A 25387-nucleotide genomic window follows, 5' to 3' on the forward strand; every position below is an offset into this window, starting at 1 on the left:
AAACGCCTTCTGAAAATCCGGAAAGACCACATCCACCAGCTCTCCTCTATCCACTGCCCTAGACACATCCTCATAGAACTCCAGTAAATTTGTCAGACACGACTTCCCTTTAATGAAACCGTGCTGCGTCTGCTCTATCAAGCAATTCCCTTCAAGATGCCTCGCAATTTCCTCCTTAATGACAGATTCTAACATTTTACCTACCACAGACGTTAAACTGACCGGCCTATAATTCCCCGCCTTTTGCCTGGCACCCTTCTTAAACAACGGCGTAACATTAGCCGTTTTCCAATCATCCGGCACTTCCCCGGAATCCAGCGACGTCTGGAAAATAACCACCAAGGCATCCACTATCACCTCCGCCATTTCTTTCAGAACCCTCAGATGCATTCCATCCGGTCCTGGAGACTTGTCCACAATCAGCCCCTCCAGTCTGTCGAGCACCACCTCTCTAGTAACAGTAATGTCATTAAGACCCTCCAGTCCTACCACCTTTCCATCGCTAACACCCGGCAAATTATTCACGTCCTCCTCCTATGGGAGTGGAAAAATATCCAAAGAACATTCCAATCTTTATACTTCTATTCATTGTTGAAAGTTGAATAGGTTTCAAGACCATTACAAAATGGGACATTGTAATCATTTCTGCAATCTGAGAAAAAGACAATATCTAGGAAGTGTGTTTTATTTGTACAATACCTTTGTGAGGAAACAAAGAACTTGTGCACGAGACAAAATTAACTAGTTCAAACCATGCATAGAAAGGCAAAGAGTAACCTAATTTATGAATGGTAAACTTTGTTTTATTCCCCGTAAAGATAGAGGTTCTGTAAATGTCCCAAATCTGAACCACTCACGTTTTAACAGCCCAAACAATCACAAAGTCTTAGTGGCAAGGAGACATTTCAATGTAACACCCTGCGTTAATACAGCACCATTAACGTAATGAAATATCTGAATATGCTTTACAGAAGCGTTCTTAGACAAAACTTGACACTGAGCTAATAAAAGAGAACATCAGGACAGGCGATCAAATACTCGGTCAAAGAGGTAGGTTATAAACAGCACCTTAAAAGGATGAGAGAGATGTAGTTTGATGAGGAATTCCAGCACTTAGGACCTCGACTGCAGATATACTATCAATGGTGGAATGAAGTGGGAATGCACAATAGGCAAGTTGAGGAATGCAAAATCTTGGGAGGGTATGTATGGCTGGAGGAGATTGCAGAAAGGGATGGACAAAGCCATGGAGGGACTTGAACACAAGGATGAAAAACGTTAAAATTCATGTCAAATTCTTGTCTTGGTACAAGTTAGAAATTAATACTTAAGATATTGCCTTAGGGAATATACTGAAACTTAGATAGGTTGCAGAGCTGGGCCGAGAGGTGGCGGATGGAATTTAATGCGGAGAAGTGTGAGGTAATTCACTTTGGTAGGAGCAACAGATGTGTCGAGTATAGGGCTAACGGGAGGACTTTGAATAGTGTGGATGAACAGAGGGATCTAGGTGTGTGTGTACATAGATCCCTGAAAGTTGGGAATCAAGTAGATAAGGTTGTTAAGAAGGCGTACGGTGTATTGGCGTTTATTGGTAGGGGGATTGAATTTAGGAGTCGCAGTGTAATGTTGCAACTGTACACTACTCTAGTGCGGCCGCACTTGGAGTACTGTGTGCAGTTCTGGTCCCCGCATTACAAGAAGGATGTGGAGGCGTTGGAGAGGGTGCAGAGGAGGTTTACTAGGATGGTGCCTGGTATGGTGGGGAGGTCCTATGAGGAGAGACTGAGGGATTTAGGGTTGTTTTCGTTGGAAAGAAGGCGGCTAAGAGGGGATCTTATTGAAACATATAAGATGATTAGAGGTTTAGATAGGGTGGATAGTGATAGCCTTTTTCCTCGGATGGAGAAAGCTAGCACGAGGGGGCATGGCTTTAAATTAAGGGGGGGTAGCTACAGGACGGATGTCAGGGGTAGGTTCTTTACCCAGCGGGTGGTGAGGGATTGGAATGCCCTGCCTGCTGCAGTTGTAAATGCGTCTAGTTTGGGGGCGTTTAAGAGATCTCTGGATAGGTTTATGGACGAAAAGGGATTGGTATAGGCTAGTGGGTCATTGTTTTTGTAACTGGTCGGCGCAACATCGTGGGCCAAAGGGCCTGTTCTGCGCTGTAATGTTCTATGTTCTATGTTCTATGAAACACAGAAATACTTGCAGCAAAATAAACTATCGACTTTAAGATCAGATTTATTATTTAAAAACTGGGTTCAGCTCAATGATATATTGTGTCAGATTTCACTATCTGTATCTTTTAAATCTAGCTATCTTACTTCCACCCAACATTTTATGTTGCACTGTTCCTCCATCCCTTCAATGTCCTAGGAATTAAAGAGGTCTATTTCACCTTCCACAAAGAAACAGGTCAGCTTGTAGGCCTCTGAAGCTGATGCAATAGTGTCAGCTCTTTACAGCATTTTTTTTCCAGCAATTGTACATAATCTCTAGCCTGTTCATTCTTCAAGGTGAAGATAACCAGGTTCGACACTTGCAGCGCTCGATAAGGTTCTGATGGATACGTAGGTCACCACTAAGGCCAATGTGTACCTGGAAAGTTTGCTGCAAACAGGACAGAATGTCACAGATGACTAAATTTTAGATATGTTGTTGGCACTGGATTTCCTCTCCAGGTGATTTCTCTCTGCCTTTAATATGTGCTTGCTTTTGAAGAAGTTACCATGTTTTTTATTTGGTTGGCCAGATGCAGCGATGCTCAGTGAGCTTCTCCCAGGACCTCAAGTCGACATCAATGGGTGCTATTCTGACTGGCGGTTGGTAACTAGTGGAGTGCCGCAGGGATTGGTGCTGGGGCCTCAGCTATTTACCATTTATATAGATGATCTGGAGTAGCGGGCTGAGTGTGGGGTGTCGAAATCTGCTGATGACACAAAGATGAGTGGAAAAGCAAATTGTGCGGAGGGTGTGCAAAGTCTGCACAGGGATCTGGATAGGCTGAGCGAGTGGGCGAGGACCTGGCAGATGGAGTACAATGTTAGCAAGAGTGAGGTTATCCACTTTGGCAGGAATAATAGGAGGAGGGATTACTATTTAAAGGGAGAAAAGCTACAGCATGCTATGGTGCAGAGGGACCTGGGGGTCCTCGTGCATGAGTCGCAAAAACCCAGCCTGCAGGTGCAGCAGGTGATCAAGACGACGAATGGGATGCTGGCCTTCATAGCGAGGGGGATAGAATATAAAAGCAGGGAGGTCTTGCTGCGACTGTATAGGGCACTGGTGAGGCTGCAGCTGGAGCACTGTGTGCAGTTTTGGTCGCCGCACTTGCGCAAGGATATTTTGGCCTTGAAGGGAGTGCAGGGGAGATTCACTAGGCTGATACCGGAGATGAGGGGGTTGGACTATGAAGAGAGACTAAATAGACTGGGTCTGTACCTGTTGGAGTTTAGAAGGATGAGGGGGTATCTTATAGAGACGTATAAGATAATGAAGGGGATGGATAGGGTAGAGGTAGAGAGATTCTTCCCGCTCAGAAAGGACAGCACGACTAAAGGGCACAGCCTCAAGATAAGGGGCGGGGGTTGGGGCAGTTTAAAACGGAGTTGAGGAGGAACTTCTTCACTCAAAGGGTGGTGAATCTCTGAAATTCTCTGCCTGTTGAAGTGGTGGAGGCTACCTCACTAAATATATTTAAGTCATGGGTAGGTAAGTTTTTGGTAGACAAGGGAATTAAGGGTTATGGGGAGAAAGCGGGAAAGTGGAACTGATCCACTTCAGGTCAGCCATGATCTTATTGAATGGCGGGGCAGGCTCGAAGGGCTAGACGGCCTACTCCTGCTCCTACTTCTTGTTATGTTCTTATGACATTGAAGCAAAACGTTCTAGCACTTTCTCTGACCACTATTATTACACGAGTCAGTAGACAGGTTGATTATAATTGCTTTGATCTCACTGCAACTTTCAGATGCAGTGATGCAGGAGCAAAGTTTGAGCCCCTTGTAGTTATCACCTGAGAACTGAGACCAGAGACCAGAATGCTTCCTTGCAATCACAGCTAAGTTGTTGCAATAACAGCTATGTTATTCCGTATATTTTAATATGCAAGGTTAGGGAAGTATGCTTATTCTATTTCTGTTCCATGAGCTTGATGTAGTTGGTGAGTTATGCATGACGTCCTCACAGTAGAAACAACAACTGCGATACAATCTTTGTAACTTTATCGGGTGCCATTTCCTGCGATCAAACATTTTTGGTCTATATTGTATATTCCCAAAGAGACAAAAACATTCATGGTAGGTAGTACAATCTGTGCAACTGGAAGCAGTTTGGCAGTATTAAACCAATAGCAACTGCAACAAAATTACTGATTGCTCACTAACATGACTTCTTTTCATTCTGTACTTATATTCAGAAGCTAATATTGCAAACACCATTGTGACCAGTGAAAATTCAGCAGTCTTACCAACTTTATCACAAAGCATCACTAATTATTAACGTCACTAATTCAAACACATTTTGTTTGAATTACAAAAATGACATGTTAACTTTTTTGTTTGCAGCTCTGACTTGGAATCAAAGACTGAAATGTAAGCTAGGAGCCCGTAACACATATTTGCATGCACTGGAACCATAATGGGGAGATGCTGGCGTTGGACTGGGGTGGGCACAGTAAGAAGTCTCAAGACCAGGTTAAAGTCCAACATATTCATTTCATAGCACAAGCTTTTGAAGCGCTGTTCCTTCATCAGGCTCCTTCCATCACCCGACGAAGAAGGAGTGCTCCGAAAGCTCGTGCTACCAAATAAACCTGTTGGAATTTAACCTGGTGTTGAGAGGCTTTTTACTATGCATTGGAACAAAATGTGACTAAAGCAAGCTGCTGCTCAGCTTTGTCCATTCTAGACCATAGAACAGTACAGCACAGTACAGGCCCTTCAGCCTTCGATGTTGTGCCAAGCAATGTATGAACCCAAGATCGAGCTATCCCACTCCCCATCATTCTGGTGTGTTCCATGTGCCTACCCAATAACCACTTGAAAGTTCCTAAATGTGCGACTCCACTACCACAGCAGGCAATGCATTCCACACCCCAACCACATTGAGTAAACTGTCTACCTCAGACATCCGTCCTATATCTCCCACTATGAACCTTACAGTTATGCCCCATAGTAACAGCTACACCCACCCGAGGAAATAGTCTCTGCAATTCCACTCTATCCCCCTCATCATCTTATAAACCTCTATTAAGTCATCTCTTATCCTCCTCCGCTCTAAAGAGAAAAGCCCCAGCTCCCTCAACCTTTCCTCATAAATCCTACCCTCCAAACCAGGTAAATCTCCTCTGCACTCTCTCCAATGTTTCCACATCCTTCTTATAGTGAGGTGACCAGGCTGCACATGTGGTCTCACCAAGGTCCTGTATAGTTGCAGCTTAACCCCAAGACTCTTGGGCTCAAACCCCTTGTTAAAAAACACCAACATACTATAAGCCTTCTTCATAGCTCTATCCACTATCTATCTATCTAGAGGGTAGATTTTAACCTCTATCCTCTATCTATTTTAGCAAAGACCATGTGCAAGCAGGGACGCAAATGTGCAGGCAGGCCAGTACCCTTGATGGATTGAGAATCTAAAGAATCATGTCAAAATTGACAACAAAACAAAAATGCCTTGGTGCAGTTTGTTAACACAATAATTTGTTTTCAATGTAAAAGCAAGTAGTTGATTTTCTTCCAGATTTACCAATCAAAAGTTCTGCTGACAGATTGAGACTTTGGTTTAAAAAGTAGCACGAGATGGACGTCAGCTTCAAACCACGTTTTCCACTGCCATTATTCAATAAGACCAAATCAAGCTGACTGAAGAAGTTTATGCAACTGCAAGGAATAGCTGAAATAAGTGGACTGGGAGAGCTATAACATGCATCAAAAGGAACACAAAGAAATTGCAAGTGGGTGTGGGGGGAGGAGAATAGTGTTCATACATCCACAATGCTGTTAGAAAGGAAGTTCCAGCATTTTGACCTAGTGAAGGTGAAGGAATGGCAGTAAATTTCCAAGTCAGGATCATGTATGACATGGAAGAAAACTTGTGTGCAGCAGTGTTTGCATTTGTCTGCTCCCTTGTCATTCTAAGTGGTACAGGTTGTGCACTGGAAGTTCAAAAGAAGTATGGCAAGTTCAAGTTGCACAGAATATATATTTCCCCCAACACAGTGGCAACAGTAGAGGTTTAAGGTGGCAGACGGCATGCTGGCCAAGCAGGCTGATTTGTCCTAGATGATGTCAAGGCTTCACAGTGTTATTGAAGTTCCACTCATCCAAGCAGGCGAAGCGTATTCCACCACAGGTAATTTGTGCCTTGTAGATAGCGGACAAGCTTTGGAGTGTATTAAGAGGAGTTACTCAAAATGCGCAGACCAAAAATGGTCTTTTGACATGACCATACTGTTCTTGTGGCTACAGTATTTATTTGGCTGGTGCAATTCAGCTTCTAGACAATCATGGCTGCAAGATGTTGATAGGAATATTTTTTAAAACAACTTTTAAAGCTAATGCTAAAATTTTTCGTATATATATATTGAAAAGAATGATAAAATGGAATGTGGATCTATTAGACACAAATGCAGACATGATTATAATGGGCAATAAAGAAACTGAAGGTTTGTGAAATTAATATGTTTTATCCATTACACAGCAGAGGAAAGACAAAATATCAGCCATACAAAGAAACCTAAAATGAAATCCATCAAATTCCTCATCTTCACTAAACAAATTTTAAAAATGTAAAATATATTCATAAATAATGGGACGTAAGACAGAAAGCGTCTCGGACCTCACAGATTCCAGAAGAGAGAAAATTGCAGATGCATTTGTCATAATTTTCAAAGCATTTCAAATTCAGCAATTAGATTGGAAAACTCTAAATGCCACTCTAACATTTAAAGGAAGGGAGGAAGCAGGAATGTATATCAAACTCTGGTCCCTGGCATTACAAGACAGCAGTGCTAACCACTGTGCCACCACGCCATGGTAAACTTAATAGTTTAGCAAGTTTAAACCAAGTAGGAAAAGTCTCAAGAAAGTCTCAAAATTGTAATAATGTGTTAACACAGCATAATAGAGGCAAGGACTCAGAGCATCCACTTGTTAAATTTTGTAAATGGATCACGAGTATGATGTAGAAGAGTGCGTCTATGGATATCAACTTCTAAAAGTCATTTATTATGCTTTTACATGAGATTTAAGGCATATCTGGAATTGGAAGTATCCTTAACATGGGCTGGTAACTACTGGGAGGTAGCAGTCAAAATAGGGATAATTATACTCCGAATGGTAACAACCTGGGTAGAAGAATATAGCTGTGTATCAGATTTAGCAGATAACAGTAAGGTCTGTGGTTGGGGGCAGAATATTATGAATGGATAGAAAGGCTGAAAGATAGTAAAACTACGGCAGGTTTGCAAAAGATAAATCGGAATATTTTATAAGAACATAAGAAGTAGGAGCAGGAGTAGGCTATCTAACCCTTCGAGCCTGCCCCGCCATTCAATAAGATCATGGCTGATCTGAAGTGGCTCAGTTCCACTTTCCCGCTTTCTCCCCATAACCCTTAATTCCCTTGTCTACCAAAAACCTATCTACCCGTGTCTTAAAAATATTGAGCGAGGCAGCCTCCACCACTTCAACGGGCAGAGAATTCCAGAGATTCACCACCCTTTGAGTGAAGAAGTTCCTCCTCAACTCCGTTCTAAACCGCCCCCCCCTTTATCTTGAGGCTGTGCCCTCTAGTCCTACTGTCCTTTCTGAACGGGAAGAGCCTCTCCACCTCTATCCTATCCATCCCATTCAACATCTTCTACATCTCAATGAGATCTCCCCTCATTCTTCTAAACTCTAACGAGTACAAGCCTAGTTTATTCAGCTCCCACAAACAGCATTGCGGTAATGATCATATAATGCGCTATAATAATGATGGCCAAGGGATGAATATTTTCCAGCACTGGGGAAAACAGAGGAATGAAAGGGAAGTACTTTTAAACCTCAATAATAAACAATTCAATTTGTATAAACAGCTGGTGCTTCAGTCCTTACATTAGAGGGCAGAAAACATTGTCAACATATTAAGACTTCATAAACAATAGGGCAAGCAAGGTACAATGAAAGTATTACTTTGTTGTCCAGGGAGCAATGACTATTTCATTCACTGATTGAGTTCAGCGTAAAGTAAAACGCTTTTTAACCTTAGCACATGTAAAATAAACCACTGGTTAGAATCTTTCATATAGTGTCTAGGTTCCAAGAGTTTTTAAACTTTTTAAACTGGGCGGCACAGTAGTTAGTACTGCTGCTTCTACACACTCCAGGGACCTGGGTTCAATTCCCGGCTTGGGTCACTGTTTGTGTGGAGTTTGACATTCTCCTCATGTCTGCATGGGTTTCCTTCAGGTGCTCCAGTTTCCTCCCACAGTCCAAAGACGTGTCGGTTAGGTTAATAGGTCACGCCAAAAAATTGCCCCTTAGTATCCTGAGATGCATAGGTTAGAGGAATTAGTGGGTAAATGTGTAGGGATATGGGGGTAGGGACTGGGTGGGATTGTGGTCAGTGCAGACTCAATGGGCCAGATAGCCTCTTTCTGCATGGTAGGGTTTCTATGATACTGCTGACCAATGTCCTTTCAGCTGAAACTCAAGTTAAATGCATGCTAACATGGATTGCAGTAGGGAGTAGACTGTAACTTCAGTCTGAGACACTGCTTTCCTCATTTTTAAATACAGCCACAGAGTAGCCAGAACTCCATTTGCTCATTTTGTTGTAAAGTTGAGGAGACAATTAGATCAGCCACAATCTTATTGAATAGTATAGCAGGCCTGCAGAGCTGAATAGCGTACTCCTGCTCCTAAATCCCATGTTCCTAGTTGGCCCTGGCACTGTAGAAAATTACAGAGCCAAGGCATTAACAGAATGGCACCATTTATGACTTTTTAAAAAAAGCCTGCACTTTCAACTAAAGATCTTGTAATCTCAAACATTATAAAATATCTAGGATGCATTTCCTGGGGCCAGTTACTTTTTAAAGAAAATAGAATCTTGCAGGCTACCTGCCAAGATCAAAAATAAAGATACATATCTTTAGAATCATATAAAAGCTTTTAATGACACAGAAAGTGGCCATTCAGCCCAAAATATTGATGTCAGCCAAAAAAAAGCAACTAGCCACTCATTTTAATCCCACTTTCCAGCACCTGGACTGAAGCCTTGGAGCTTACAGCACTTCAGGTGCAGGTTCATTATTTTTAAATAAGACCATAAGACATAGGAGCAGAAATAGGCCAATTGGTCTATCAAGCCTCCTCCGCTATTCAACCAGATCATGACTGATTGGATAATCTTCAACTCACATTCCTGCCTTATCCCCATAACCCTTGATCCCTTTACCAATTAAAAATTTGTCTATCTCAACATACCTAATGACCCAGCCTCTACAGCCCTCTTCACTACCCTAAGAGAAGAAATTCCTCCTCATCTGTCTTAAATAGGACGACCCTTTAGAACCGAGATGAGGAGGAATTTCTTCAGCCAGGGGGTGGTCAATTTGCAGAATTCATTGTCACAGAAGGCTGTGGAGGCCAAATTATTGAATATATTTAAGACAGAGATAGATAGTTCTTGACTGGTAAGGGGATCAAAGATTATGGGGGGAAAAAAAGGAAGAACGTGGTTGAGACACACATCTGCCACGACTGATTAGCAGACCAGACTCGATAGGCTGAATGGCTTAATTCTGCTCCTATATTTTATGGTCTTATCTTAGTATCCTAGGATGCAACCCATAAGGCCCTTATTGGTCTTCAGTCCAATTAATTTGTTTAAATATTGTTGTATTTATTCTCCTTCCCACTAAACCTCCCCCCCAACTTTTTGCCCCTTCGTTATTCAGTATTTTTGTAATGTTATTAGTGAGTATAAATGAGGAACAAATCAAATTTTTTAAAACGTCTTCTTTCACAGGATGTAGGCATCGCTGGCAAGGCCATCATTTGTTTCTTAAAGGCAATTCAGGTAGACAAGTGGCTTGCCACACATTTCAGAAGGCTGTTAAGAGTCAACAGAGACCAAATTTTCTTCCCTAAACGACCGAATGCATTTTTAACGACAATTGGCAATGGTTTCATGGTCACTATTATTGAGGATAGCTTTATAATTCCAGATTTATGAATTGAATTTAAATTTCACCAGCTGCAATGATGGGATTTGAACCACTGTCCCCTGAATACCAGCCTCAGCCTCTGGATGACTCCTCCAGTGACATTACCATTATGCCACTGTCTCCCCAGCTAATAGCACAGATCACATCATTAGGCCATAATTATCTATAGGAAGAGCAAGAGCAAGTCCAATGCGTATATAATTCGATTGCACATATGCATAAGGAAGTGCTGTCAACTCATATATGGGTGCGGGGGGGAGAGAGAGGGAGTCTGGACGATGCAACAGAACACTGCCCCTTTTGAGATTTTGCCATGCTTGCATTCAGTAAAATTTCAACATTTGTTGGACAGAAAATCAACCCCAGAGCACTGAAGAGTGCATAAGACCTCAAGATTTAAAACAATTTCAAGGAACATTGTGGATACCAGGTGGGGCAAGATAAAAACCAAGAGAACAATAGAGTGATTTGTGCCTCTGAGCAGCTCAACAGTCACAGGAATTAGACATACCTGACATACCTATTGGGAAACTTAACAGGCTCTTTTATTCAAATCCACATACAAAGAGGAGGTTAACAAAGTATTAGAGAGTTGGAATGTGGAATTTAAGTAAGCAGGCCAGCTTTAACCATTGCTGTGCCAAAGGGTTCATGGGCCAGAGCTATCGGATTAGGACAACAGTGCTTAGTGATGGTACACCAGCTGCTCTGCAGACTTCAATCAAATCCGTGTAAATTAGCTGCTGAGGTTTCCACAATCTAGCTACAATTGCCCAGGGACTTTCCCTCACAGCACAGGCAGCAACACTAGGAGATACACTCGGTTACCCTATTTGTGAACATCTGCTTTTAGTGCATTCTCACTCTATCAAATCAGTGAATATTCTTCGTTCTACGTAAATGGAAGGCTAAAGGCTTTAAGAGAATAATCGTGAAAACGACAGTGAAAAAACACACTGGGCCACGATCTGCCAAGCTAAATGAAACTATTCTAATGGGAAATGAGCAACAGTTGCAATTTGCAATGCTGGAAACACTTGTAAAATCCTAAACTATTAAAATAGGGTTTGACTTATTTATCATAACCTGATGCACTGATGATGAGAAAGGGCAATTTTATGCACATTAGCAGGGTCACAAGAACATAAGAAATAGAAGCAGAAGTAGGCCATCCAGCCCTTTGAGCCTGCCCCGCCATTCAATAAGATCATGGCTGATCTGTCGTGGCTCAGTTCCACATTCCCGCCCTCTCCCCATAACCCTTAATCCCCTCACTTATCAAAAACCCATCAACCCGTGTCTTAAAAATATTTAGCGAGGCAGCCTCCACCACTTCAACGGGCAGAGAATTCCAGAGATTCACCACCCTTTGAGTGAAGAAGTTCCTCCTCAACTCCGTTCTAAACCGCGCCCCCCTTTATCTTGAGGCTGTGCCCCCTAGTCCTACTGTCCTTTCTGAGCGGGAAGAGTCTCTCCACCTCTATCCTATCCATCCCATTCATCATCTTATACGTCTCAATGAGATCTCCCCTCATTCTTCTAAACTCTAACGAGTACAAGCCTAGTTTATTCAGCCTCTCCTCATAGCTCAACCCCCTCAACTCCGGTATCAGCCTAGTAAACCTCCTCTGCACTCCCTCCAAGGCCAAAATATCCTTGCGTAAGTACAGCGACCAAAACTGCACACAGTACTCCAGCTGCGGCCTCACCAATGCCCTAATCAGCCGCAGCAAGACCTCCTTACTTTTATATTCAATCCCATACGCCTTCCTGACCACCTGCTGAAACTGCAGGCTGGGTTTTTGTGACTCATGCACAAGGACTCTATCAAGGTCAATACACAAGGTCACTATCAAATTTTGTAGAAATCAATCAAATGGGAATTTAACTTATTCCATCACTGTATGTTCTTCCAACAATGATTCACTGACTGTGCGCAGGAATGCAACTGATATCAGTTGTAAAAAGTTTGGAAAAACATCTACTCACAAGAAATCACGTGCACTGCTTAAGCCCTCCTCACATCCAATCAGCTTTCTTCCACTGTGCATCATTTTAACAGTCTACATGACGGGCCTCCCACACCCCAACTCTCTTGGCCCTCCATCATCACAAAAGTATAACACAAGCTTTCACTACCTTGAGGTTGGGTTTCTTAAAATTTCCCAGCTACTCTCCCCACCTCCAGCACCAAACTTCAAATCACAGAAATCAAAACATAACAGGATGTGTTCTTGTGTGCACAGCAGTCACACAAACCCATCATCACCATTCCTCCCAAGTATCATCGACTCCCAGTGCCTCTGCAAGTTAACTTTCAAATTCTCAGCTTTGCTTTAAGATCTCAACCTACCTTAGTGAACTTTCCATTAACTCTTTGCTCCTCCAACACTGGACTTTTCCCTGTCCCAAATTCACTACATTCTCTGACACTGGTGCCCAGTTCTTCAGCCATTACATTCTTGCCCACTTCCTGCTTTGTTCCTTCAACCTCTCCACTTATTACTGCTTAAAACTTCCACACCTTCAAAATCCATCCTTTCACCTGTCTTTTTGTCTCTCTTCCCCCGTAATTTCCCCACAATTTGTCTTGTCTTCCTAATGCTAAGCACCTTTGGGCTATCTTGCTGTGCAAATGTACTAAAGCATGAAACGCACCACAGAATGCGATTTGTTCTCGTGTTCCTTTCTTTCATAACAAATAATAGAAGGTAACATGAGTAAGTGAAGAAGAATACTGCTCTAAGGAGCAGGCAATACAATGGGACTCCCTTACTCTTTAGGGTTTACACCATGATGATTTTCATAGTAACTTCAATGCAATGTTAAAGTAAGCCCACAATTTTAAAAACATCAAAAGTCAACAGAAGAGAAGGATCAGTCATACAGTCATTAAGGTATAGGAAGCATCCTAAGTTCATGCCAGAAATCAGGGCAGTGACTGGTGATTTGCCATCAACCATTTCACACTACTGCCATATATAATAATTTCACTCCCTCTACCTTTTCATATAAAACATGTTCTTCAAAGCCTTTTATCCACAGAAACTTTGAACAACAATAATTAGCCCCAAGCTGGCCTCAAGACCTCTTTAGGCCAGTTCCCCAAAGCGGGTGACGTTAAATAACAGGCTAATCCATCAGCTAGACATCAAGTTCTGAACCAGCTGTGTGCAAAGCCTCAGGAGATTGGCTACATACTGTAAACAAAAGCATTTGCGTTTGCCTTTTTGACTTCCTTCATGTACTCCAGAATCAAACAACCATCTTTCAGGCCTGAGAACCCCTCTCAAGCACAGCGATAATTCAAGTCTGAAGAGTGGTTGGAGTCAGTTTGGAGACTTTGTCCATACTGTACAGCCAGATCTCAGGTGTGAGGCCAAACTGTTACCTGTCCCCATGTACTTCATAATTTTGAAATGCTGACACACAATGGAGCTATTCTCTCCAAAACGATTTGCAAAATAATACTGATCTCATTAAGCTTTAGCTAGAAACAAGATGGCAATCAGAGGGGTGTCTAGGTAAGTTGGTGTGCTTGACCACACTGCCTTCAAACAGCATCAAGACAAGATGATTTGAACTTGGGCTGAAAAATATTTTACTGTACAGAGGCTCCATAATTGAAAAGATGCAAGAATGGAGTACGTCATCAAATGGAACAGCTGCTTAAAACACATCCTGAGTCTTCCAGGATTAAAACATTGATGCAAGGAATGATATTTGTAGGAGCACATCACATAGCAGCATCAACTCAATTTATTCTTCCTATATTCAAAGATGATCTATGCTTCCAAATTTGTAATTAACTATCAAAAGGTGGACTGCTGCACTATAAAAATAGCAAATCAAGTTATGAACACCAAAGCCAAATCAATCTTCCTTCTCATGTACAATGTATAAGATCAAATCAATTTTGGTAAAAGTAGCTCCCAATAAAATAAACCAGACTACAACAAAATGCGCATTTCTATGACTTTGCAAAGCAACAAATAATTAGAGGTGTGACTATTATAACAATCAAGGAATCGGAAAGCGCTGCCCCTGTATATACGCCAAAATCCTGCAGTTTCTATAAACCCAACGTACTTAAGAGGCCACTGGCTAAACTTTTAAATGGCATCACTTGCTTCTTTTCTTCCTATCAGTGAATATTCTTTGGCATGACTGGCCCCCCGGGGTATAGGAAGAGCTGGAGAGGTAACATCTTCCAGAGAAACTCTATCCACTATTCCAAAGCAGCACATTCAATATGATTTATTCTTCAACTAAATTTGTTCCTTGAGCTCAGAGGAATACATGTTTATTATTGTTTAGGATTACATATTAAAATCTATGCACAATCAATCAATCTTCATGTCCACTGCCTTTGAAGTTTGTTTTTTGGCGATAAAAATACTTAATTAAAATATTTAGGGTGCATCTGTAAGACAAGTTAACAATATTAGCCCTGCAAACAGTTTTCCAGATCTGAAGACTAAAATACTAAGATTTAATTATCTTTTAGTTTCAAGTGTACTCGGTCGCCTTCCCAGTCAGTTGTCTCCAAATAAATATATTATACAACTTTAATGTGGCCCATCATACCCAAGTTGTAAGACATTGTCTGGAGAAAGTTGGTATTGTCTATATTAAATTTTGTGAGAACTTATTGAAATTGTGCTTCACAGGAAAATCAGACAAAAACCAATACTAAGTGAACGGAGTCGTTTTTAGGACGAGTGAAAATATAGCCAATGGTGGTGATTGGTCAAGAGGCCAGAGTTGGAGCAACCCAGAGTATGCAGAGGGTCCATAATCCTGGCAAGGATTATGGAAATAGGAAGGAATGAGGCCATGGGGAAATTTGAAAACAAAGATAGAATTGTAATCTTGAGCCATTTGTCAATTTAGAATGGAGGTCAGTGAATACAGAGAATGAAGATCTCGAGGCCAGCGCTTGTCAAGAACCACAGCTTCTGCTCAGTGCCTATACTGGTCCTAAGTGGCATAGTTGAGGGCACCAATTCAACAAGTAGGGGGATTGGTATTCCCACACACTGCATCACTGTTGCTTTAAACAAGCATGTTACTCTAAACATAATGAGGAGAAGAAGCGTACAAGTTCTTGTTATCTTAGTAACAAAAGAACATATGGGATAACAAGAAAAGACCTCATCAAGCTTGACATATTGTTGACGTTAATTCCACCTTCACTCAACTGCAAAACACAAGGCCTTCAACTGAAATAAACTGTAACTTTGTTCCCAATTGGCAATTCAAAAATTGCAGCTAAACTGAATACTTTGACTACAAGTAACAAACATTTCACTTTCAGATCTGCCTCTGTTACACCTTGTTGCTCATGAGTTAGATTTAAGGAATATCACAGAAACAGAGAGTGAATAATTCAGATAGTGGTTCTTACATACCACTAGAGAACCTGACAATATTTCAGCATTAAAAAAGGACACTTTTAGATAGAAGTGGGACATTCAGCCCTTCAAGTTGTTAGGCTAGCGTGAAACAGATCCGAGTTTGCCTGCTTTCGATCCACATCCCTTGATACTCTTAACTAGCAAAATGCATGTTAAGTAATCAAAAAAAGATAAGACTTGTGTTTGTGTAACATGTATCATAACCTCAGAACATCCTAAATTATGTTACAGTCAATGAATTACTTTTGAAGTGTAATCACTGTTGAAATGCAGGAAAGGTCGTAGCTAACTTGTTCACAGCAAGCTTCCATAATCAGCAACATGACTAGATCATCTGTTAATATTTTGTGGTGTTGATTGAGGGATAAAAATTGGCCAGGACACAAGGGATAACTTCCCTACTCTTCTTAGAAATAGCGCCATGGTACCTTTTGCATTCACCTGAGGGCAGACCATGCTTCAACTTAAGAACAAATTACAGCACAGGAACAGGCCCTTTGGCCCTCCAAGCCTGCACCAACCATGCTGCCCAATTTAACTAAAACCCCCTACCCTTCCAAGGACCACATCCCTTCATTCCCATCCTATATATTTGTCAAGACGCACCCTAAACGAAAGACACTACCGTATCAGCTTCCACTACCGCCCCCGGCAACAAGTTCCAGGTACCGAGCCCACTCCGTGTAAGAAAATCTGCCTCGTATATCTCCTTTAAACCTTGCCCCTCGCACCTTAAACCTGTGTCCCCTAGTAATTGACTCTCCCACCTTGGGAAAAAGCTTCTGATTATCCACTCTGTCCATGCCTCTCACAATCTTGTAGACTTCTATCAGGTCATCCCTCAACTCCCGTAGTTCCAGTGAGAACAAACCAAGTTTCTCCAACCTCTCCTCATAGCTAATGCCCTCCATACCAGGCAATATCTTGGTAAATCTCTTCTGCACCCTTTCCAAAGCCTCCACATTCTTCTGGTGGTGTGGTGACCAGAATTGAACACTATGTCCCAAGTGCAGCCTAACTAAGGTTCTATAAAACTCTTAACATCTCATTCAAAAGACAGAATAGCACTAGCTCAGTACCATTCTGAAGGTTCAGCCTTGATTTTTGCACTCAAGTCTAGGAGTGAATTTTGAACCCAAAAACTTCTTCTCAAAAGGCGAGAATGCTACCACAAGGCCATCATTGACACTACGACATCATAAACTGAGATCAAAACTTTAACAACATTTACACAAATATTCAGAGTCCCAAAATTCTTGCATCCTTCAGATTCACTTTACATCAATGGGTATCCTTTATTTATCAACCTTTTAGTTGATGTTGGATTGGGGTGCCAATTCAGTTGAAACACCCACATACCAGTTAAATACACCGGAACAGCTGCAACAACAGTCAGTCAATCTGAGCTAATAACAACTTGGAGATTTCATGCTAATAGCACAACATTCCTTCCACGATATTGTTTTTATTTGAAAACTGAGTTACAAGTAACCTTTTATATGTTCATACTGTCCACAAGTTATTTTCATTCACTTTTAAACAAGTTAGGACATCAAAAGGTGTCACAAGACAGCTGCTTCTCACATCTTGCTACTACATATATGATGTAAACTCAGGGTACTTTATGGAGCTGTTTCCTTTTGCAACTGTATCACCACACTTCCCACAAGTACATCTGACATCCTGTGCAAAGCAAAGCCTGCAGTGCTGCGCCTTTCTACTCCTTTGGGAGTACAATCCTACATCACTGGTGCCTAATGCACTTTTCTTCTCTCCAACCCACTCCAGCAGATCCAAGCTAATCGAGATGATGAATTTTAATATATTTACAGAAATTAAACAATGACACATTCAGAATAGTACAAGCTCAGGTGCAGCAGTAAATAGCTAATTCCTAAAAACCACATTCTGTCCCAACAACAGATAATGCAGCCAAATCAAAACACTCGAGTTGCAGTTCCATTTCACCAAAGCCAGCCCATCCTCACTTTTTCATGCTTCAGTCTGCTTCTGGAGTCCAGCATATTTGAAGCTTAAAACATACCATTAGCCTTTAAAATTCATGAACTCTGCAGTAAATTCCAGAGAGATATAAAACAATGCGTTTGAAAAGTTATGGCCATCTCCAGGTTCAATGATCCACAGGAGGGAGTTGTTAACAGCTTCAAAGGAATTTCTGGAATTTCATGAACATATTAAATAGAAGAAGTAGGCCATTCAACCCATAATGTAGGACTGAAGACAAAAATCACCTTTTCAGAGAGCAGACACAGACCTTTCCCAACCTCAATTTTATACAGCTAACAAGTCTATTCAACTAACATGTTCATATGCACAAGGCAAATTCAGTCTTTGTGTATGTTCATAAATTGAAAATGCCATAAAATTTCACTCAAAGTTTACACAGCAAAATTCCAAGTGAAGAATTCGGTTGATGTAGTACGCATGCCAAATTGAAAACATGTTCTACATCTTGGGTGAAATAAGCCTTCATACAAGAGTATTAATAGTTTGTCATTGACTAACTACAAGTTATAGGAATACAGGAACAGGACTAGGCCATTTAGCCCCTGGAGTGTGTTTTGCCCACCACAGCACACAGCAGCACAGTGGTTAACTGCCTCACAGTACTAGAGACCCGGGTTCGATTCCCAGCCTGGGTCACCGTGCAAACTCCACACAGACATTCTCTCCGTGTGTGCTTGGGTTTCCTCCGGTTTCCTCCTGCAGTGTGAAATTCGTGCTGGTTAGATGCTTTGTCCCAAACAGGCGCTGAAGTATGACAACTAGGGGAATTTCACACTAACTTCATTGCAGCGTTAATAAATAAACTTTAAACTCATCATGGCTGATCCGTGACCCAACTCCATCCATATCCTTTAACATCTTTTGTTAACAAAAGTCAAAACATATCTGTCAGGCATACTGGCTTTCTAATCAGTTGAAAATTTAAGGCTTTTGTTCATTTGTAGACTCCAGTTATTTCCCAACAGATACGATTCCCTGATTTCCCTCTCACCTTTCTTAAATCACAGAGTGACATGCACAATTTTTCAATCCAAAAGGAACAGTTCACAAATCAAGAGAACTCTGGAAGGTTACATATTTCCTATAAAACCCTGGGGTGAAAGCTACCTGGTCTCGAGGATATGTCACTCACTGCCTTCATTACTGTTATTTTGCTTATGTTAATTTTGGTGACCCCTTATCCAATATTAGTTTCCTTGATTTGTCCAGCATGCTGACTTCTTCTAATGTAAAAACTAATACAAAGCAATTATTCATCATGTCTATCATGTCCATATTTTCAATAACAACACTGTTGAGTTCAAGGCTGCCTCAATGTTCCAGACCACGCTCTTTTCCCTAATGCAATTGTAAAAATGTGTTGATTTTGATATATCCATCAACAGATTTCCCTGGTTTACTTGGACAATCTCTGTCTCATTTCATTGAATAAGCCTTATCTAACCTAGAAGCAGTTGTTTCATTTTTCTCTCCCTTTCAAACACTAGATCGGTCACAATTGCATTATGATCACTATTTGATAAATATTCATGCACTGTTAGGCTAGTAAATAGATCTGGTCCATTACTCATTACTAAATCTAATATGGCTAGCTCCATTATTGATTCCAAGTCATGTCACTTTAAACTACCCCGGACACATGAAATACATTACTTTTCGGAAATGTGCTAGTATGCTTATTCCAATCCACCTGAAAGTTAAAATCCTCCATCAAAAACATTCTGCCGTTATCACATATTTGTCTGATCACTGCACTCATACAATCTAACGCTGAATATATTCTACTTAAGGAGCCTGTACACAACTCCCACTACAATCTCAAATCATTTACTATTTCTTATATCAACCCACTCAGTCTCCATTTAGTCTGCTTACCTCTCATTAATCCTCTTATTATTAAAGCAATTTCATCTTGAATCACTAATACTCTGCCTCCTCTACCATTCTCCCAACTTTCCTGTAGACATTACAATGTGGTATGCTTAGCTCCCAGTCCCAGGTTAATGTAGATAATAATCAATACACAATTACAACAAAGCCTCAGCATGCCTGTCAGTGTGTAAAAAACCAAAACTTGAGTATTGTTACAAATGAATAATCTCGGCTCAGAAATACAGATTGCAAATCTTAAATCACTGTCACAATGCTCATCTGAGCGCTAAAATGACATTAGTACTTCAGAATATTCCAATTTATATATTTTATTACTCCTCCTTTAATGTAGGAGACTTTCACGTTGCAAGGTTTGATGACTGCAATGTAACTTACGACCAAACGATCAGGAATTTTTTTCTGGCCAGTTGTTTTAACATCAATGGTATCTCTTGTTACTGTGGGAGTGTCACTATGTTGAGCAAGTACAGTTGGTGAAGTAATAGCACTGACAGATTAGGGCATTTTTAATTTTAATTAATCAAAGTGCTCATTTCAAGTTGGATTGGTTGACTTTAGTACCATCATAAAACATCAACCATAAAATTGCCCTCAGAAAACTGGTCACATGTAGAAGTGCTGATGGTGACAGTTGACAATAAAGCACACAGCGGTATTGTGGATTTCTGTTCAACTATTTTCTGACAAAACTCATATAAATAGCCTACCACAAACTATAATTACGAGAAAAAGGCACAAAAAAGTTCATAACACTGCTTAGAAGTTATTGGCCCAATATTTGCTGGATTGTTACTGCATATGGAATTCTCATTCTGAAACAAATCAGAAACAACAGGGTGTTTGACTGGTGAAACACTGGTGAAGGAGTGCCAAGCTGGCTAAGCCATGTTGTGAAATGTCACCAAATATCAGTGCTGCACATACCATCTCAGCCTTTAATCCAAGAAGGATTTAACCTTTTACAAAAGGATATGTTCCTTTTTCAAATTAAGGAAAAACAGCATTAAGCTAAAAGTATGCACAAAGGGAGCCATTTAGAAAGTTAACTGAAGCTCGGCAGCATTAACCTCCAGTTTCCTATCACAAGACCTTACACAGCAAAGAGAAATGGAAAGCATACCATGACATGGGTACTGGCAAGGCATTGCAAAGGAAAGTCTACAGTCTGTTTTTGAAAAAAAGGCAGCAACACAGCCTAGTGGAGTGAGTTAAAGAAACAAACTTGCACAAATATTTAATATATATACACCCACATTTCCTGCCATGTCTTCATAAAACTAGTGGGATCTTGATATCAATTATGTTGTTTCACTTTAAGCAGTGAAAACATGAAAGACTGCACATACACAAGGCAGGATTGATAAATCATATCCACACAGTCCAAACTGACCAGTTACTTTGAGATTGGCAAAGCCACAAGGAGTGTTATGGTCAACCTGATGAGCGCAGATATTAATCAAATTCTACTGCACAAGAGCACATTTCTAACCACACATCTACATCATTTTTAAAAGGGAAAATTCTCTTATATAAGAGATGTGCAAGTGTGGAAATACAAACAGTATTGCAGCTAATTCCAGACCACACATGTTTAGGTATTTGTCTGGAATTAAAATTCCCTGCATTTTATTAAAACCTCTCTCTTGGGAACACTGAATGGAAATTCCTAAAATTACTACATAAGGAAATTGTTATATGCAGTAATAAAACATAAAAAACTTCAAACTCACAAAAAAAGGCTTAAAGTGGCAAAGTACTTTTGACAAATTTATTTCACAAGGATTCTTCTCATGACACAAACAGTTCTCTCCCCCATGCTTTAGACGATAATCAGGTTTTCTGAGTGTCAGATCAAGAAAGTACTGATTTTAAAATGCTTGCTAAAAAGTATCCCTTTTAAAAACTTTTTTTTTCTGAAGCACAATTGTGCAAGTGACCATTTATTCTGACATAATATACTCAAACCTCATCTACACTGTTCCTTTCCCTCCAAAAAGAATGCACCAGATTCTAGTTTGAAAACACAGGCATATAATTTTTTTAAATCTTGGTTCTTAATATGAACCATACGAGTTACCACCTCAATACAACTGCAACATATTTTTCACCAAATCTAAAATGCTGCCTCTCTCTTCTAAATCAGAAGCAACTGCACATTTTTTGTTGCTTGCCTTAGGTACAAACCCATCAAGTGGTTGCACTGAGTCAGAGGAAGCAGAATTTCGACAATCTCTATTTTAACTTTTTTTGGGGCTGTTTTCTCTCTCTTTCAACTTTTGTGGAAGATGACAAACCAGAGTGCGTGGGAGAAGAACTCAGACCAAAACATTGCACTTGTTTTTCTTGTTGTAAAAGGGTGCCTCACAGGTTCAAAACATCATTAATTGGCAAATCCTGACCGTAAACAAAAGAGATACTTTTGCACTCAAGGAAAAAAATATTTTGGGAGGGGGCAGAGCGCACAAGTCTCCACTACTACAAATTTTTTTCGCAAAAAGATCTGAATACGTTGGAAGGGAGGGGAACTGAAATGGTCTGCAAGGAACCTCTTTCTCCAGGAAGATTTTTTTTTAACAAGTCACATTTTGGGTTTGGGGGCAAAATTAAATCAGCATCTACATTTCAGTCCCCCCAAAAAGCCACAAGTATCCACAATTTGGGTAGACAAGACCCAAAGACAAGGCTGGTGTGCACTTTCCCAAACTCAGGAACCCTTTCCCCCTCCAGTCCAAATCTACCCCACCCCAACAACAATCCTACACATCCTGCTCTAGGGGAAATGATTGTTGAATAAAACACCAGCAAGATGTCCAGTGGCTTACCTTTTTCCTGGGACGATGAAATAATCTCATCCTCTTTGCTGACCTGCGTTATAATGGACGTGCTGTCCATCGAACCAAACCCCTTCTGGCTTTCGGCCGCCGGGCCCTCCGCGACTTCCTTCAGAAAATGCACCGAAAACAAAAAAAACAACGCTCTCCTTTTCTTTCACCCCCCCCCCTTTTACCCACACTCCAGAAGAAGAAATATATAATATATAATTTGATTTTTGTTTAATACATATATATAACTGCCACAGGCAAAAAAAAATTAAAATACCTTTTTTTAAAAAAAATGCAGAATATATATATATATCTCTGCAACTTTCTTGTATCCCTTCCCCCCCCTTCCCTCCCCCCCAAAAAAATAAGATTTTTTTTCAGTCAGTCAACCATTTATATTCATGTTTATGTCGGGAAAATTCAAAAAATAACCGCCGTTGGCCCGCGGCCCGGCCGCCGGGGAGGAAGAAGCCGAGCTGTCCGGTGAGTGCTGCAACCGCGCTCAAACACTGAGGGAAAATCCCCCCCTTCCCTTCCTCTCGATCTCCCCAAGCCTTGATTGCGATTTCTTTTTCTCCCCCCTGTCTCTCTGGCGTCGTCTCTCCTCCCGCGTTGTTGTTTCTTTTTCCCCTTCTCCTCGATATGTTATTTCTTGTCAAACGTCGTCGTTTTTTTTTCGCTCTCCAATATGGAGGAGCTGGAACTTCTCTCAGATTCAAAAACAACAAGAAAATGTGCGCCGTCTGTTTCAAGAAACCCTCTCTTTTTTTTTGAATAATCCCCTCCTCTTTCCTCGCCTTTTCTTTTCTCTCTCTCTCTTACTTTCTTTCCTCACAACTTCCCGGCCTTTAGGGAGGTTATTATATTTTATATTTTTTTTTCCTCTCTCACTCTCTTCAGTGCAAGATGATCATCGACGGCACCAAATCCAACACAACAACAACTCCTCCCTTACCCACACCTCTTCCCCCCCCACCCTCCTGCCTAAAAATAATAATAATTACTTCAGGAAAGAAATCGGAGCTGCTGCTTGCTTTGCACAAGAGTACCACCACCACACAACCAACTTCCACTCCGCCTCCTCCTCCTAACTCGGCCACTCTTGTAGCTGCCAGCATTAAAATGTGACAACATTACATACATAGAGAGAGAGAGAGACTGTGCATTTAGAATAGGTTTTAATTGGCATGGCCAAACATCAATCTATTCAAATATCCTAAGAACTGCAGAAAGCCTTTTTAATAATAGCTGTAGCTATTGCAAAAGGCAGCTTTTAATTGTAGACTCTGGTCTACTTCTCTCAGGGCTTTATTTTTTAAAAAAATCTTTTCTTCAAAGGCTAGCAGTGCACCCAAGTGGGCACTTTCTGGGCCCATCTTTGTCCCACCCACATAAAATTTGTCCCCGACTAGTGGTGTGGATTTAACCCATTCCGGGGGTGGCGGGACTGATGTATATGGGGAGATTGACTAGGTTAGAATTGTTTTCAGACAAATGAGGGTGGAATCTCATAGAGTTCCTCCCACAGTCCAAAGACGTGTGGGTTAGATTGATTGGCCATGCTAAATTGACCCTAGTGTCAGGTTGTTAGCAGGGTAAATATGTGAGGTTACGGGGATAGGGCCTGGGTGGGATTGTGGTCAGTGCAGACTCGATGGGCCAAATGGCCTCCTTCTGCACTGTAGGGATTCTATAGTCTTATAAAATTCTAACAGAACTAGACAGGGTAGATGCAGGAAGGATGTTTCCAATGGTGGGGGAGTCCCGGACCAGGTCACAGTCTGAGGATTTTGGATAGACCATTTAGGACGGAGGTGAGAAGATTTTTCTTCGCCCAAAGAGTGGTTAACCTGTGGAATTCATTACCACAAGAAGTAGTTGATGCCAAAACATTGAGAGGCAGCTAGACATAGCACTTAGGGCGAATGGGATCAAAGGTTATGGGGAGAAAGCAGGATTAGGCTAGTGAGTTGGACGATTAGCCATGATCGTGATGAATGGTGGAGCTGGCCCGAAGAGCCAAATGGCCTCCATCTGCTCCTATTGTCTAATGTTTCTTTCCCCTCCTTCCCATCACACGAGAAAATGCAGATGTATCAGACACAATCACCGGCCAAACCACAAGCCAAGAGAGATTTAAGGTGCAAGTGGGACTAATTGGATAGATATTTCATAGAGCTGGAATGAGCGCAATGGGCCAAATGTTCTATGATTCTACACCTGCAACTACCCTGCCAAAGGAAAGTCCCAATTTCAGTGGTCCTCCATTATGTAAGTGGTAAATGGGGCCTAAATAAAACCCCATAAAATAAATTGGGCCTTGTCACACTCCTGATTTTGGGTCAGAAACTGACTGAGGGGAAGCCATAATTGATATGAAGGAGGGTTTTCTCCCCAGTTAGCGCAGCTGGGGGGTGGGTCAGAAGAAATCTCATTTGGATTCCCATGACACCATCACTTAGGCTGATTTGTGCCAAAGCCTTCCACTGAAGGGACAATCAGGGATGGGTAATAAATGCTGGCTTAGCCAGAAACAACAGCATCTTATGAATGAATTCTTTTAAAAATTAGTTAGTTAGCCCCATGCCCTGGATTTCCATTCTCAGAGTCATCTCACTTTCCAGAGGGACATGAAATGACATCAGTAACCCGAGGCTGGCATCCTGGGCAGGTCCTCACTTCATCGATGCCAATCTGAATCAAATACTGGAGGCCAAGGGAGAGGAAGGAGGTCCTTTTTCTGAGGGTGGCATGCAGCGTGGATATCTCTCTGTTCATCATCATTTCCTTCTTCTTCCTGCTCCTTTCAAAGCCTCTGCTCCTCTCACAATGTCGCTTTCCAGGGCCTGAACTCTCTTAATAGTCATGTAATGGAGAGCATAGCAGATCACCAAGCCCCATGCAGCAGCGTACTGGAGGATGCCAGCTGCTCTATCAGAGCACCAAAATCACCTCTCCAGAAGCAGATAGCCTCCACGATGGTTGCCCTGAGCAGATGCTATTGGTTG

At 41.3% G+C, this 25387-nt stretch overlaps 1 protein-coding gene across 3 annotated transcripts in view; it reads right to left on the bottom strand.

Annotated features, from left to right (window-relative positions):
• The window catches only part of ctdspla (CTD (carboxy-terminal domain, RNA polymerase II, polypeptide A) small phosphatase-like a), a 193468-nt gene extending 170775 nt beyond the window's left edge, over window positions 1-22693 (bottom strand). For 2 of the 3 annotated variants that reach the window (XM_080213669.1, XM_080213659.1), the window contains exon 1: window positions 22380-22692. In XM_080213669.1, coding sequence (XP_080069795.1) covers window positions 22380-22449 — 70 coding nt within the window. In that variant the 5' untranslated portion in view covers window positions 22450-22692. Of the gene's footprint in view, window positions 1-22379 lie in introns of all 3 variants that reach the window. The other variant, XM_080213677.1, reaches the window with a different exon arrangement.
• Window positions 22694-25387: the final 2694 nt, after the last annotated feature.

Source organism: Carcharhinus amblyrhynchos, chromosome 2 (genome assembly GCF_965287045.1).
Source record: "Carcharhinus amblyrhynchos chromosome 2, sCarAmb.v2.hapA, whole genome shotgun sequence".
Taxonomy (NCBI): Eukaryota; Metazoa; Chordata; class Chondrichthyes; order Carcharhiniformes; family Carcharhinidae; genus Carcharhinus; species Carcharhinus amblyrhynchos.